The following is a 15,788-nucleotide window of genomic DNA, read 5'->3' as shown; positions in this document are numbered from 1 at the left end:
CAGCTGCGCAGGGAGTCGCAGAAGGAGCGCAAGAACCCGCTGCCGCCCTTCGGCGCCGAGCGCCGCGACGAGGCCAGCGGGCAGCCCGGCGCGCCGCTGCGCAAGGAGGGTGAGCGGCCGAGGCGGGCGGTAGCGGCGGGGTCGGCGCGCACAAAGGCGGCCGCGGCCCCTCCTTGGGCCCGGGCGGCGCCCACGTGGGGCCGCGCATGGCGGAGCGGGGGCCGGGCCGTCCCGCCGCACGTGGCCGCGGCCCTCGGCGGGCCCCGCTTCCTTCCCCGCGGCACGGCGTGGCGGGCTTTGCGCGCGCTTCCCGCAGCCCCTCGCCGTTATCCCTGCCCTGCCCTGCGTGGGTTCGGTGCGTGCGGCCCCGCGGGAAGGGCCTCGTGGGAGCGCGCGCCCCGCCGAGCGCCGCTGCCTGCTGCGCGAGGCCATCTTGGCGCCGCGCGTGCTGCCCGGCGGTTCTCGCACGGCTTGGGGGTTTTGGAGGGAGAAACGCCTCAAATACACTCGTTTGAGAACCTCCCCCCAAATACTACTTGAAAACGTGTGGGGGGCTGCTCTWTAGGAGCCTTTGCTTGTGCGCCTGCTGTTCCGTGTGAGAGGAACTCAGCTCGTCCTGAGTGGCAGTTTACTAAGCAACTGTCCTTTGGAAATACCTGTGGGACGCAGGTTTATGGTATCAGGCCTTGGGAAGCAAGCCTGGAACATGGGCGGTATCTTTGGCCAAGGCTCCGGAATAGCGAGGGTTGTTTTGGTAGGACTAGCTATCAGTGTGTACATAGGAGTTCTCACAGTTATTTTTGAGAGCAAACACTGCTTGACTTCGCGAATTACTGTAGCCCTGAAACAGTGAAAGCCAAACCGCCTCTTGTAGCAGGTGTCTGGAGTACTTTGGTAAGAGAACAGTCACTTTCCATTTTGGAAATTTCAGTTTTTGTAGGGGAAATCAGTGCTTACCGTTATCAAGTTAGTCGATGCTGTGGTACGAACAGGGCTCGTTCGGTGCGTGGACATGTTACTGCTCRCACTCCTGCCTTAGCCTCTAAAGGTGCAGAGCATTTGGCTGATGAGCTACCCCTTCAAAGCCGTGTGATGAGTGCTAAGAAGCAGTAATGTATATTTTTGGTTAGGCCTCACTAGGAACTATGATTTTCAAGACACAAACTGTTGAACTTTAGGTTTAAAGATCTGAATTGTTTATTTGCACTTGACACGGGCAGTTCCCTTGCTCCCATGTTTGTCCCCAAAATGGAGCGATCCCGAGTTTGAGAGGTCTTCTGGAAGTCAGCAGTAGGGAGCTTAGGCTCGCGTGGCCCTTGAGGGAGCAAGGATTCCTTCAGCAAGATACATATGTCATGCAAACTTCACGTTAAGTACTGCTTGCAAGGTGAGGGGAATTGTTCACTTGGGTGTGTTGGCGTGGATGTCATTACAACTCTAACTTTTTTAGCCCCACCCAAATTTGACATTCCTGGTTAGGCAGGAACTTATTTAAAAAGGATTAAAATTTGGTAATTTTTTATTTGAAAGAAAACTTGCTTTTTTTTTCTGAGGCTGTCTGTGGTTTACTTAATACTTTTTGTTTTGGATTTTTTTTTGTTTGTTTGTTTTCCTAAACACTGGAAAAACAGTCATATAAGGATGGAGCTATGTGTTCATCCGTATCTTTTTCAAGAGCAGTGAATGGGCATTTTGGAAGATAAATATAGTTTCCTTGTCCACTCAAGTTCTTTCAAATGTCTTGGTGAAGTAGATGGTGCCATAAGAAGTGGTTATTTTTTAATTAATGAAAAGGAAAGGGAAGATGTATAGAAGGAGAGGGGAAAACTGTACAATTTGGGTGGAATTAAAGGGAAAGAGAGAAGTGGTTAGCTGTGTACTTCACAGCTAGGTGGGTTTTTTTGGTGAGCCTGTGTTGGACTGTGAGTGTGGGGTAATGCATCACCCAGGAGCTGATCAGAGCCTGTTGTACCAGACCCTCGATTCTTTTGGGTGCAAATAACACCTGTCTGGGYAAAAAGACAGTCGTCTTAGGAGCACACCGTGTCCTAGCTGGTAGCTGCTGGCCAAAATAGCTTTAGTAGGGCACAATAGAATGAAACGGGCGATTTTCACAGGGATTTAGTTCTTTGGTAGAGATACTGGGTTAATTTTAGTGCACATTCAAGTACAGGACACCTTCTACCTTCCAGAACTTTTTACGGTAAAATAATCTCTAGCTTAATTTGATCCCCCCTTTAGAATTAACATTACAATTTTAACAGAGATTATGCATTAATTATGTACTGGTCATGAGTTTAGTACATGGTGTTTGGTACAATATTGTAAGAGTTGAATTTGAGTCAGGTGAGGCATAAAAAAAACATGAACAGTAAAATGATCTACACTGATTCTTTTTTAAAAAATATTTTTAGATTTGCCTAAAGTGCGAACTGGAATTATTTAGTCAGGAATTGACTAAAATAAGAACTTCAGTTCCCGCTTAGGCTTGTCGTTCATTCTACGATGATAGCAGTGGTATCTCGTGGTGAGCAGCTCCACATGCGGTTGATGTCTCGCCCCACGTTGCAGGGATAAGGCGCATTGGCAGGAGGCCTGATCAGCAGCAGCAGCAGCAGCAGCAACAGCAGCAGCAGCAGCAGGGTGAAGGGAAGCCCATCGAGAGGAGACCCGAGCGGCGGCCGCCTCGTGAGCGCCGATTCGACAAACCGGCCGACGAGAAGGGCGAAGGAGGAGAATTTTCTGTTGACAAGTAAGAGTTTTGTCTTGCAGATATTCTCTGATTCTCTTCTTGAGTGAGGTGGTCCTTGCTTCTGCTGCTAAGTTAAAGAAGAAATCTCTGAGCTAATGTGATTAGAACGAGTTTTAGGTATCGATATCTTCATTCAAAAGCATTTCTCATGCAGAATAGTTTTTTCTTGAAGAATGTTTTCTTTTATATATATTTAATTCCAATTTTAGGCCAGGAATGATTTAACATAGGAACAATTCTATTGGCTTAACTAAATGTGGCTTAAATCAGTAAAATATCCTTCATAGGCACTTACATTTCTCTCAATCAGGATAAATGAGAAGAAGTCAAGGGTAGCTCTTCTCTGAGGGGTGAAAGCTGCAAGTTGTTGCAGCTGCTGCAATATGCAGCTGACTTCAAGCCTTAAAGGTTTGTCTGTGAAGATGTTTTCACCTTTTCAACTACCGTGACAGACTTGAAATCTGTGGTGGAACAGTCAGCTTTACGTGTAGACGAGGCCCAGTCTTGAGTACAAGAGCCAACAACAGTCTTGAGTGTTGTTTGGATTCCAGAGATGGTATTCTGCATGTAGTATTCACCAATAAAATTGGGTAGAAGTGGTAAAAGTTAAAATTCTTCTACGGGTAAGTTGTGTGACTGTAAGTTAAACTGAAATATGTGGTGATATTAGCTAGGAATGTAATACAATACAAGCAACACTGCATTTTGGTATATTAGAGGATGTAAACCAGTGATAATCGAAACATCAGTTTCAGGACTCTAAAATCTAGTTATATTAAATGTAATAATTTGTCATTGAAGCTAGATTCCTGAAATAATTAAAAACAATGCTTTTCTATGAAAAACAAAATTTTGAAAAGAGTCAATAAAAAACCTGAAAAGCCATGCTCTGTGTGTGTATATGTATGTATTTTTCTGAGATGAAATACTCACATGTATCTGCTTTATATTAGACCTATTCTTGACCGACCTATGCGTGGACGTGGTGGACTTGGACGAGGACGTGGACGCGGCCGTGGAATGGGCAGAGGAGATGGGTTTGACTCTCGTGGCAAACGTGAATTTGACCGACATAGTGGCAGTGATAGATCGTAAGTCTTTGACTTTTTTCTATTGCCTTTTTTTGGGCTATTCTTTATAATTAATATATATATATATTAAATTTTGCCTTTGAATTTCTGTATCTGGACACTATAATGTTAACTCAGTTTTGTTAGTTCTGTTTCACATTCACATTTCAGCGGCCTGAAGCACGAGGACAAGCGCGGTGGCAGTGGATCGCACAACTGGGGAACTGTCAAAGACGAACTAACGTTAGTAATCTGTAATTGCTCAGAACACTATTAGCAGAGTTGCAATAAATCCTTGGTTTTGTGGTTGACAAAACATATTTAGCTGCTTTTTGGGGTTTTGTTAACTTTTTATGAATGCAATTAAAGAAGCCCTTGACTGCAGAGCTTTGAAATTTACTGTAGTGTCTTGTTGGCTGTGTGGCTTCATTCTTCAAACCAAAATTTGGCAGCAGGTTGGAATGAGGGGCTTATGCTGCTTTTGAATGACTCTTGCTAGTAAAAATCTTTTACTAAAATGTAAATGATTTTTAGTTTTAGCAATATTGGTTGGGTTAAGCATGCCTATTTTTTTCTTCCAAGTATTGTATTGAAAATGCTRTTTTTAATTCCTGAGTTTGTTCTGTCTCAGGGTGCAAAGGGAGAACTAGAACATAGTGGGGAAAACTGTTAGGAAAGTGGAAAACATAGCAGATAAGAGGAAGGGAAAACATTATTCTTTACAAAATTACTTCTTCAAAAATATTTCATAACTGGATACTTGTTACAGAATTCAGCCRTTAGCTTTGTATGTATTTTTAAACAGTGGTGAACTATTTTTTAAAAGACAGAACCCCAAACACTTTCTAATTGCAGTGAATTGGATCAGTCGGCTGTAACTGAGGAAACGCCAGAAGGAGAGGAACATCCACCTGCTGATTCTGAAAACAAGTGAGTACTGCCCCTTTTACAATGTCCCTTGGTTGCTTCAAAGGTAGTARTATGTTTCCTTTAATTTCTGATGTTCATTCCTACTCCGCTATTGCTCTATTCGGATTGTATTTCCTCCATTAGATACAAAATTACCCCCAGTGCTGCTTAAAAAACGACTGGTTAAATCGGGCCTTGTGCACTTTGCTATTTTGACACTGTTCGTTAGTGTCATACAAGCTCCGAGGTTATTGTCASATTCAGCTATCTAATAATTAGATCCAGTGTACTTGGGGCTTCTGGATTACGGCTGTAAATAATAATCCCTTGCCCATAACTAGGTAGAATAACCAAGCAGAAGGGAGAAGCTGCTCTCCTACCAGTAGGAGGCATTTCTCTTGAAACTTAGTGCTTTCCAGAACAGCTACGTTGAGACAATGCAGCCAGTCTGTAGAGAAAAGTTTTGTTTCTTCCTTTCAGTCTCCAGTTCATGTGTATGCAGGGAATTTTCAAACTTGATGGCTTTTAATTCCACTTGGACACCATTGCTGAAGAAATCAGTGACTCTGGTGAATGAAACAAATTTTACAATAGCAAGATGAGCAGTAGGGACACCTGTGGCTGACTGAAAACACAGTAGGAATTTCTGTAGTAATTCTATACCATACTTTTTTGAGTTTTTTTTTAAGGATTCAAAGGAAAATGGCAACAGATAGACTCTGAAATACTTGTTCATAGCTTTTTAATATGGAGTCCTGCATTGCTTGGTTTCCTTTTTCATACCTTGGAGATTTAAAGAGAGGACAAGCATTTAGTAAAGAATTAGCAATAGATTCAGGTTAAATAGAAAAGACTAAATGCTGTTACTTGCTTGAAGGTCAGAGAGCCAAGGTCATCTTGCAGATAGAACTCTTTCTTTTCAAGGAGAATGAGGATTTTGACGGAATTACAGCTTGAGCATTGATCAGAAAAATGAAAGATTGTTAACCTTAAAACACATATAAAAATTTGGATATACGAAGTTTGCTGTGTGTTCTGTATTTCTTGGATCTTTCAGGTCCTGGTGTTTGACCAGTTCTTGACCTATCCATGTGCAGCTCTGTTAGTTATCTGCAGGGTCTTGCAGGCTGTTGTGGTGGTGATGGTGGTGGTTTTTCTTCTCCCACCCTTCTTATCTTCTTCAAATTTTCAGGCAATATATAATCTTCTGAGTGTCGAGCTTAGCACTTCTGTTACCCATCAGTTATGTTTTTAGAGAAATGAAGCACCTTTATGTGAATTCATTCTGAAGCTGGTTATACTGGTGCAGTGAAATCTTTGTGACTTTTTACAGTCACTCTTTTTAAATATATAGTTCATCAAAGTGGTTCTGTGCTGTAGAACAAGAAAAACTTGCAATTCTGCTTATAATAATTTTGAGCTTAAAAACCCTCTGAGCTCCGATATCAGAAGTAAAGAGTACAGCATGGATACAATTTATTTTAAGTTGCTGCTGACATGATTTCACTGCACCTCTGTCGCACCAGCTTTCTACCATGTCATGTCTTACACCCTGTAAGTTGGAATTTTACTAGCACAGACACACTGTGTAGAATGGCTAGAGGGCTGCCTGCCTGCCTGGCTGGAACATGATCTACTACACAACCTAGTTGTGTTTTGTATTTAAGCTAAAAATAGCCCTTGGCAGAAGCTAGGGGTACTAAAATTTTACATTGAAATGATGTAACTTAATCACTAAGGTCTTTGTAGTGACTTTTCCAAGCTAACTGAAAGTAAAAAAAAATAGCTGGGTTATTRCTTGTCTTTGATTCAGTAAAGGAGCAAACTATAAGAAGTGTTTAAAAACTGTTTTTAAACTTTCAACCCAGGGAATTATCATAGAAAGTGCTGAATGTGAAACTTAAGCGGGGAGTGAGAAATCTCCCCCCCAAAAAAAATAAAAGGAGGAAGGGGGGCAGAAAGCCTGCACAGGTCCATTGCAAAAGGTTGGTGTCACATTGGCAGCATAAATTGCTACTGCTGTGGAGAATAGACATCAYGGGTCAATAAATTAGAAATTATACTGCACTGTGCTTTGTTTAAAGGTTTCTGTCTGCAGTTTTTWTCTGCTGTGGCTAAAGATGATAAGATTTTTACATGTGTTTTTTCTGAGTGGTGGAATTGAGATGACTTTTTGCCTCTAAATGCTCAGTTTCTAACAAAAACGGTCTTTTATAATCCAGTGCTGATAAAACTTTTTTTGAATTTGCTATATGTAGAGCTTGAGCTCTAAGTCATGATCACAATATCCATGAATTTACTGCAGAGAGAATGAGGTTGAAGAAGTTAAGGAAGAAGGTCCTAAAGAAATGACCCTGGATGAATGGAAAGCTATTCAAAGTAAGGATCGCGCAAAAGTTGAATTCAACATCCGTAAACCAAATGAGGGTGCTGATGGGCAATGGAAAAAAGGATTTGTTCTTCACAAGTCAAAGAGTGAGGAGGTAATAYGATTTTTCAGTATTTGCTTGTGTACAGATTGTACAGGTTTTTTATATGCCAGCACTTTTCTGAATGGGAGTTTCATTCTTGGCGAGGCTGAGCTGTCACTAAATGTTCGTAATGCAGGAGTGAGATTTCTGTTAATGAAATTGCAGTTAATGCAGGAGCATAAGTAATAGCTCTTACTGTGATTAGCTATCACTTAAGTGCTTAATCCTTAGGCTGGTGTATACTTTGGTATAATCTAAGCCTAGAGGTTAGACCCTGGGATGCTGCGAACTACAGTAGGTGACCTTATAAGGGCTTTTTCTAGAAGCAAATGTCAGTATGAAAATTCCATCTTTTAAAAGAAATCCTGTGTTATTGCCTTGTCTAATCACCAACTCATTCTGCTTGCTAAACGCAGACCAAGGGAGAAAAATCAGTCAGGCCTTAGACACTGTAGCGCCTAAAGCGCTGTATCTTATTTGTAAGAGGTGTCTTTCTGGTCACTTGTACAGCTGAGTGTTGTGATGTTTTTGAGAACATCTGAAATACATTGTACACTTCAGTAATAGTCACCATAGTTGCTATAGAATCACTTTAGCATTTCAGTTTCTCAAAGACTTCTGTCATGATAAAATTGAATTATTCTATTTTAAAATAGTGGGAGTTGCAAGGAGACAAATGCTTTTCCCTTCCAGAGGGAAGTGCTGAGAGCCTCTTGATGCACTGCTAGCAAGATTCAATTCATAAACTGTCACAAACTTTTTCCAAGCTTTTCATCTTTAACACTCTGTAGCATGTTAAGTGGTGTGCTGAATAGTGGCCTAAAATTCTGTTTAGCAAATGGTTTTAACTAACTTTGATGTAAGTAGTTGGCAGGTAATATGCTGATTGGCTTCTCTAATGGGTGTTTTCTGCATTTCACCTTTATTTGGAATCATGTAATGTAAAGGGGACGGCACTCCTCAGTATTCTTTTAAAAGGGGCTTTCATTTCTAGTCTAGTCTTACTGAACTGGCGCTAGACGTAAGCAACATACAGTCTTGCCTTCCCATACTTTACTGTGCAAGATGCACAAGTGTTTCCAGAACTGTAGTATCCTTCCATTTTCCTCAAGCTGCTCAGTGTTTGAAGCTTTCATTAAGTAACTTTCTATAGGTCGCTGTGGAAGAGGGAAATCTTGGAAGTGTGTATTAGAATAGCAAGTTTAAATAGCATTTACCTACTTTGCTAATACTTGCTAAAGTTGAATTTCTGCAAGCATATTAAGAAATCCCAGTACACACACACAGCCCCCATCCTGATCTTCCTGAAGTATTTGTCATCTCCCCACTTTTTCTTTTCTTTTTTTTTTTTTTTTTTCTTTTTTAGTTTATCTGAATACAGGATAGTGGCACTTCCGAGAGACTTGGAAGCTGGAAAGCTCCATATTGTATTTTCCATTCAGAGAAAGTACTGGTAATGAACCAAAAAAGAGGGAGAGGATGAGAATAATCAAAAATAATCAGATTATTTTTGCAATTCAAAACTAATATAATTAGACTGAATTCACTTCTGAAATAGAAGAATTCTCTGAAGAAATTGAGTCAGATAACTTCTCATCTGCTGTACTCAGTCTCACTTCTCTACTTTAGCAGTAAGGGATATTTGACTGTCTTTGAATCTGTCTTTTCCTAGATTATTTTAAATTATTTTGTGTCTGACGAGTGTCTGTCGCTATCTTGCTTGTTCCTTGTTCCTGGTGGCCTGGAGGGCAGCGCGTTTGGGGGGCAGTTCCAAGGGCAGTGTTCCTGACAGTGCTGGCGTCCTGGGAGCTCTCAGCAYGGCTCTTCTGGGAGCAGGGAGGGAAGGTGGGATAGTAAGAAGTTAGGAACAAGACACCCCCCCCCCCCGCTATTCTTACCATCTTGTCATCCTTGATAGCTTTTCAAGTCTCTAAGAAAGGCAAGTTTTGGTGTATAAAATATTTCATACCTAGGCCAACGGTTTCTCTTGATGGTGACGACAAGAAGAAAATTGGTAAACAAAAGTGCCTCRGGGAAAGTCTAGGTTTCTGCCCAAGATCTTCCATGCTGTTAGGACTGGATTATCAGTGTGCCCCAGTACTTCCCCTGAGGAATGGAAGCATGGTGACCATCTTCCCTCCAGTAAACCCTGTCTTGAGCTCTTGGGGAACGAGCATCTTGGGGATCTGTGGGCGAGAGGTGTAGGAGGGGATCTAGGGCTGTCATCTGCCTTAGTCTTGTGAAAGGACTGTCCTCCTCTGCTGCGTGTTTTGACTGCTGTGGGGAGTAAAGTGCTTGACTCTATCTTAGGTGCTTGTCTCTATCTTAGGTCTTCCCACTTTTTCCCTTTTGCTATACAGTTACTGGAAAATGACACTTYCTTACAAAACCAGCTTGTAATACTCTCATTCTCCTTGCCTTCRTATGAAATCCACTGTGTATTGGCAGCCCTAGTTTGACAAGGCTCTTCCCAGGAGATGGGTTATGTCATATAATTTGTTTTTTTCTGCTGCAGCTGTAGTTTTGTGATTTGAATATTTTAACTTCTGCTGATACAGTTGAGCAAAAAGAATAGAACTTARAATTGTTTAAATACTTTGGGGCAAATCTCCTGGAAAGATTGCTGTATTAGTAAGCGTGTTTCTACCTTACGCATCTGGCGTGCCTCCTCYCTGGGCCTCCGGGCTTCCCTGCTCATCTCATAATGTCCTTAGGAGGCTATGATACAAGGCTGAGAAATGCGTTCTGGAAAATAGTAGTTCATCCCTCCAATGTTTGGAGCTGCAACTCTTGAATTCCGTCTGTGCAGAAACTTTTCCTCATTAACAGTGATTATTAAAAGACCTCTGCATCTTTGCTCTCAGTGTGCCTGGCATAGCAAGATGCTGGAGCTGGGGCTGCGAGCTTGGCCTGCAGGAGAGTCTCTATCAGCAGCTGGGGTCCCACATCGCTMGTGCTGCTCCGGGTGTCTCTTGCCTCCCGACCCGCTCGGGTCTCTTCTTTCTGGATGCTTGCACTACTCATTCTTTCGCTGCTCCGTGTGCTCAGTGACATCTGTATCCAGCAAGTTCATGTGACTTTATTACCTGTTGTTTCTGTATGTAGTTGAGTCTCATTTCTTCCTTTTGTTTTCTCCCTTTGTTCCTTTTGTCMCTTTGGCATGGACACGCAACTTTCATCAGACAAAGGCGATGACAGAAATGCAGGGGAGTCTGCTGGAGTCAAATGAGGTACTGATCCTTTATATCTAACTGGTGATATCTGTGTTTTAATGTGGTCTCCTTCAGAATCCAAAATCTTGATACTAAGAAGCCACCAAAATAGAGAATATAGGTAGATAGATATGGAGCTCTTCTGTCCATGCCTGTTGTCTAACTGCGCACCATGTAGGATCTTTCATAATTAGTTTCCTTCTAATTGATCTCAATTGAAACCTGCTCATCACAAATGCTTCAGTCACGAGTCAGTCTTCCTCCCGCCTCATTCAGTGTCTGTTCTGGCCCTTTTCTATTAGTGGTTTGTTCTTAAAGTTTTCAGCAGCCTTTCCTGGGACCCGTAACTGCAGTGATGCCTACAGGAAGTTACCAGGTGTTAGATCAGAGAGCTACTGAGGGCTGCTAATCAAATGCATTCTTAAAGTTGGAAGCYGATGCAGAATAAGCATTTTCATGTACCTCTGAGTATATTTTACCACTGAACAACAGGAGGAAAATGAGTATTCTAAATCTTGTATTATTGTTTTAAACTAACTTAGGTTCTTTCGGGCAAGGAAATTATCTTTGTATGCACAGAATTTTTGTTGGGTTTAGTGGGAAAACAATGTTAAATTGTAAAACTAGAATGATTTTGATAGACTGTAGGTGCTCCTCTGTACTTCTTCCCCATCTTCCTCCACGTGCGCAGCAATAATAACGTAGGAAGGAAATGCAGAGTTTCTTGTACAAAGCCACTGCTAGAACCACTCACAGGAAAAAAAAGATGTAAATTCCAGCACACTGAAAATATCATCTTAGTAGCCAGGGAATCATTAAAAGAGCGGATAAACTGTTAGGTAGCAGAAAAGAAATCAAAACCCCATAGCAGTTCCTGTTGCACATTGTCAGTGTCCTTGCATTTGAACACTTTGTAGCTTAGCGCTTTCCTCTGAGCACCAAGGACTCGGGTCGCGTCCTGTGTCTAGAGGGATCTGCAAGGGAAAGAAGTATGGTCAGGTCTGTCGGGTCAGGAAGGGGTTGGGGCGCAGTGCAGTGACGTGAGACGTGTTGCAGTGGGACGCGTGCGGGACAGCTCCTCGCTGCGCCTGCGCACGGAGCCGCTGCTGCCCGGGCCCCGTGTGGAGGCCGGGAGCAGCACCCAGCCCCTCGGCTGCAGGGACAGCGCCGGCAGGGTGCAGGTACACAGCAACTTGTTAACTCAGTTACACAAGTAAGTTTTAGTCAGTCGGATGAGGCCCCTACCATTTCCAAGCTCACGTAGGACAAGGTGAGGAAGTTGCAGGGAGAGGTGGCAGAAAGCGGGAGGCTGCTGCGGGGAAGGGGAGCGAGGGCAGGTGTGTGGCTGCACCCGCAAGGACAGGGCGCCTCTGGCCTGGGAGAGCCCTGGGCCTGCCCCGGGCCGTGCAGTTTCACACTGAGAGTCATCACAGAGTGCTATACAGTGGGACTCTACAGAAAATTTTTAGGTGTGCAAAGTGAGCAATAGCATCCTGCTGTGTTCGGTGCGTGGTGAATTGAAAGACGTGGCTCTTTGTGTGCTGTACTCGGTGTCAGGTGCAGTTCTTGGCACCTGCTTTGCTCTGAGGCCCACGTGTGTCCGGGGGTGCCTTGGGCTYGCACTCCCTGCCCGGGATCATTTATCACAGCAAGGGTGGTGACGGGGACACACGACTCAGTGCCAGTCCTGGGGACTGGCTCTCCACTGCCTGAGTTTACGTGGCTTGACGGGGCTTCTCTTCTCACCTCRCTCATGGTCTGCTCTGGCTAATGCAGTCCAGTAATGGATTCTTTCTCTCCCTCCTTTTAAATACGAGACTAAGCAAATGAAATGTAAAATAATCACTGAACAAGGTGAAGATTGGCTATGGGAAGTGTGTTTAGGAAAAAAAAAAATTATAGAACAGGAAGATTTTTAGGCTGGGATGTGGGAAGAGGAGACTGAAAAAATGAGGTTCTGTATCGACTTAAAGGCAGGTGATTTGGTCTGAAGGGAACTTGGACATGTTCCTGTGCAGGAAGTCTTGAACTTCCCAAGGTTACCTTGGGGATGCAAAATAACTTTGTTAGTTTGAGGACTTCAATTTAAAGTCATTTCAGTGAAGATTTACTTCCTAGTCTGTCTGCTTGGGTCCTCCTTAGAGGTGGTGGAACTTGGTCCATGAAAATTGCCCTGGCGTTTGCCAGGTAAACACAGGGTGCCTTGGAGGTGAACACGTGGGCACCACTGCTGAGAGGGGAACTGTGCGTTAAAACGTTTTAATAAGTGGTGAGTTTTCTTGCTGATGAAGGAATCGTTGATTTTAGGCTCATGCTGAGGACTCGGTGATGGATCATCACTTCCGCAAACCAGCGAACGACATCACGTCCCAGCTGGAGATCAACTTTGGAGACCTGGGCCGCCCCGGGCGCGGCGGCCGAGGGGGCCGGGGTGGCCGGGGCCGCGGAGGCAGGGCCAGCCGCGGGAGCAGAACTGACAAGGTAACGAGCTGGCCCCGCTCCGCGGAGGGGCTCCCTGCGTGTCCAGGCGGGCGGCTGCCGCTCCGGGCATCGCAGCTGTCCCTAGTTCTGGGACAGCGCTTGGAAGACAAGTGCAGCATTGGAAAACTGGGTGGAACRCTTGTTCTTAGGAGCTTCAGGCAGCTGCAGTTACGGTTAGGGCAGAAGCAGAATAGTCTCTGTGGAGTTTTACCTTCAAAGGGGAGGGCGACTGATAAGATGGATTAAAAAAAAAAATGCCTGTTTTTGGTTGTTGCATTTAAATCCTAAACATGACACTCTGCTCTGGACAAATCTAAATGTAGTGTCAGAAATGTCCATTCTGGAGTGTTGATTCAGATACASTCMKGASTGTATCTGCTTTGTGAGCCGTGTGTTGGAAATCACTTTAAGAACACGTGTTACGTCACAGATTTGAGGAATTAGTGCTTTTCAGGTAGAAATAGCACTCCTGCTGTTTTTCTTAGTCTGCAGCAATTTTTTTTCCTTCCTCTAGTCCTAAAGCCCCAAGAAGGTGTTCAGGGAAAGTCCTGCATTCGGAGGGCAGGGGGATTGTAAAGCTGAAATCACAGACTATGTTTGCACCTAGGGTTTGATTTTAGTACAAGTCACCTCAGCTTAAATGTGTCTGTGCAAGTTCTTACTTGAAAAGAGCTTGGTTCATGGTGTGGCTTACTTCATGTAGGCCAGATTTTTTGATAATTTAATTCTGCTGTGGACCTGGCAGCTTCAGGAGCGCCATCAGAGCTGAGCGCTTTGAGACGCAGCGGATTTCTGTGCTGACTTTGTTTATTTCCTTCCAGTTGGTGAAGGAGTTTGACGTGATCCACACGCCCAACCAGGTTGGTGCCGGCTGCGAGCGCTTGCGTGGCCCCGCGGCCTCCCGAGCCCTGGCAGGGCGGCCCGCGCTGCTGCCCCTGCATTCGCGCATGGGGCCGGGGTGCTTGCCCGGTTTCTCAGCTGTGCCTTTAGATGGTGATAAAGCTTAACTGGGGAGGTGCAGATAAATCTCTTGCTCCTGACGAACACAGATGTTTGCAGGAGCYGTTGCTTCCCTGGCTCTCCTGCTGCCCCGCACTCCCACAGCCCTCAGCACTAACTGAAGGTTACACTAAAATGTTTTCTGCGCTTCCTCCCTGACCTGGTGCTGAGGGCAGCCCTGAGCCTGCTTAAAAGCTGCCCTAGGGAGGTACCTCTCAGACCTTTGGTCAATGTGTGTGATTTTGCAGACATAAATTGGCACCAAAAAAGAAGTCTTCTCCAATTTCCAAAGTACTTAGTAATAAAACCTGAAATGGGTGAAACTCGATATTTCCCCTGAACAGGCCTTTTGGTAACACTTTTCAGCTGTGCCCCTTGGTAAGAGTTGRTGGGGACTCCGTAGGAATGGAGGAACACGCTTTTGTACGTGGGTGCTGTAGTCATGTGCAGACACGTTTGTTGGCAGCCTCTCCTTGCGTAGCTTCAACTTAAAGGCAGCCAGTGGTGTGCAAGGCTCCCTAGGTGTGGGATAGAAAGCCCTCCCGTGCTTGTGATAGTGTTACTGCTCGCCGTGCCGTGCGGCGCAGTGCCCTTGAGGGGACGCTGCTCCCAGCAAGGTCGGCGTTAGGCTTGGTGCCGGCAGCGGAACGGGTGCAGCGCCGGGGTGCAGGGCGTCTCCTGTGCAGCGGGGCCGCGTGCGCGTGTCCCAGCGCCACGGCTGCCACGCGCTCATAACCGCTCTCTGCTGTTTCTCTTTCAGTCAAGTGCTTCTGCTCCTGATGTAGATGACCCAGAGGCTTTCCCAGCTCTGTCCTAAACTGGATGTCATAAGCCAACCCTGCCCTCACCGGGCCCTCCTCTCCGAGGCTTGCATGCTTAAGGATCCTAAAAAAAAAAAAAAAAAAAAAAAAGAAAAAAGAAAAAAAAAGACTGTCATTCATACCATTCACACCTAAAGACTGAATTTTATCTGTTTTGAAAATGAACTTCTCTCGCTACACAGAAGCAACAATATGGTAGTCAGTTTTGTATTTAGAAATGTAATGGTAGCAGGGATGTTTTCATAATTTTTTCAGAGATTATGCATTCTTCATGGATACTTTTTTGTATTGCTGCTTGAAAATATGCGTTTCCAAACTTGAAATATAGGTGTGAACAGTGTGTACCAGTTAAAAGCTTTCACTTCATTTGTGTTTTTAATTCAGGATTTTAGACGTTTTCCCCAAGCGACAAACTGGTTTTTAATTATTGCTGCACACTATTTCTGTTTCCATAATACCTATTTAGGAGATTTTTATCAGCCCATGGTCTTTTGGAATATGTAAAGTTTAATTTGGCAAACTGTTAGTACTGTGTGGAATACTAACTCCTGGAAGTATTTTTATTTAGTTTTAATCCTTAATTTCCAACTTGGAAAAACAGTCATTTTTCATCTATGTTTGGTAGTTTTGTTTACACAAAATCTTTATACAAAATTGATATCAAATACTTGAAAAAATATTCAAAGCACATTGGTTTATAGTTAAATACCTGTGTAATGATCCAGCAGTGATGTGTGGATAATTGGTCTAACCATTTTTTTTAATTCTGTATGACACCTGTCACTCGCCCCTTCTCCCTTTATTCCCYCCTTCTCCCTACAACAAACCTAGATGCTTTGTTGGCAAAAAACAAAGAGTTTTTAAGTTACTTGGGCTTTTAGTGTGGGAGGAGCCCCGGTGCGGGGCACTGGGAGCGCGGGGGCACCGGCGGTTCCGCGCGGCCTGCGCGGGTGCCCAGCAGCGCGGCGGGGAGCCCGGCGCTGCCCTCCGCAGCCACAGCCTGCCTGCGTTTTTGCAACCTTTGGGCTCTCATTGGTAGCTGACAAATGAATGTTTTTCAGAGAGCAAGTGTA

General features: G+C 44.2%; 1 protein-coding gene across 1 annotated transcript in view; it reads left to right on the top strand.

Annotated features, from left to right (window-relative positions):
- The window catches only part of SERBP1 (SERPINE1 mRNA binding protein 1), a 17,950-nt gene extending 2,406 nt beyond the window's left edge, over positions 1–15,544 (top strand). Inside the window, exons 2-11 of the mRNA XM_026037175.1 lie at positions 4–109; positions 2,572–2,752; positions 3,706–3,843; positions 3,994–4,065; positions 4,678–4,752; positions 7,037–7,214; positions 10,385–10,432; positions 12,722–12,895; positions 13,717–13,755; positions 14,655–15,544. Of these exons, the coding sequence (XP_025892960.1) occupies positions 4–109; positions 2,572–2,752; positions 3,706–3,843; positions 3,994–4,065; positions 4,678–4,752; positions 7,037–7,214; positions 10,385–10,432; positions 12,722–12,895; positions 13,717–13,755; positions 14,655–14,711 (1,068 nt within the window). The 3' untranslated portion in view covers positions 14,712–15,544. The remainder of the gene's footprint in view (positions 1–3; positions 110–2,571; positions 2,753–3,705; positions 3,844–3,993; positions 4,066–4,677; positions 4,753–7,036; positions 7,215–10,384; positions 10,433–12,721; positions 12,896–13,716; positions 13,756–14,654) is intronic.
- The last annotated feature ends 244 nt before the right edge of the window (positions 15,545–15,788 follow it).

The sequence above is a fragment of the Nothoprocta perdicaria genome, unplaced genomic scaffold, assembly GCF_003342845.1.
Source record: "Nothoprocta perdicaria isolate Ctin4 unplaced genomic scaffold, notPer1 scaffold_191, whole genome shotgun sequence".
Lineage (NCBI taxonomy): Eukaryota > Metazoa > Chordata > Aves > Tinamiformes > Tinamidae > Nothoprocta > Nothoprocta perdicaria.
The sequence above is the reverse complement of the archived record's forward strand: the minus strand, read 5'-3'. Positions and strand labels throughout refer to the sequence as shown.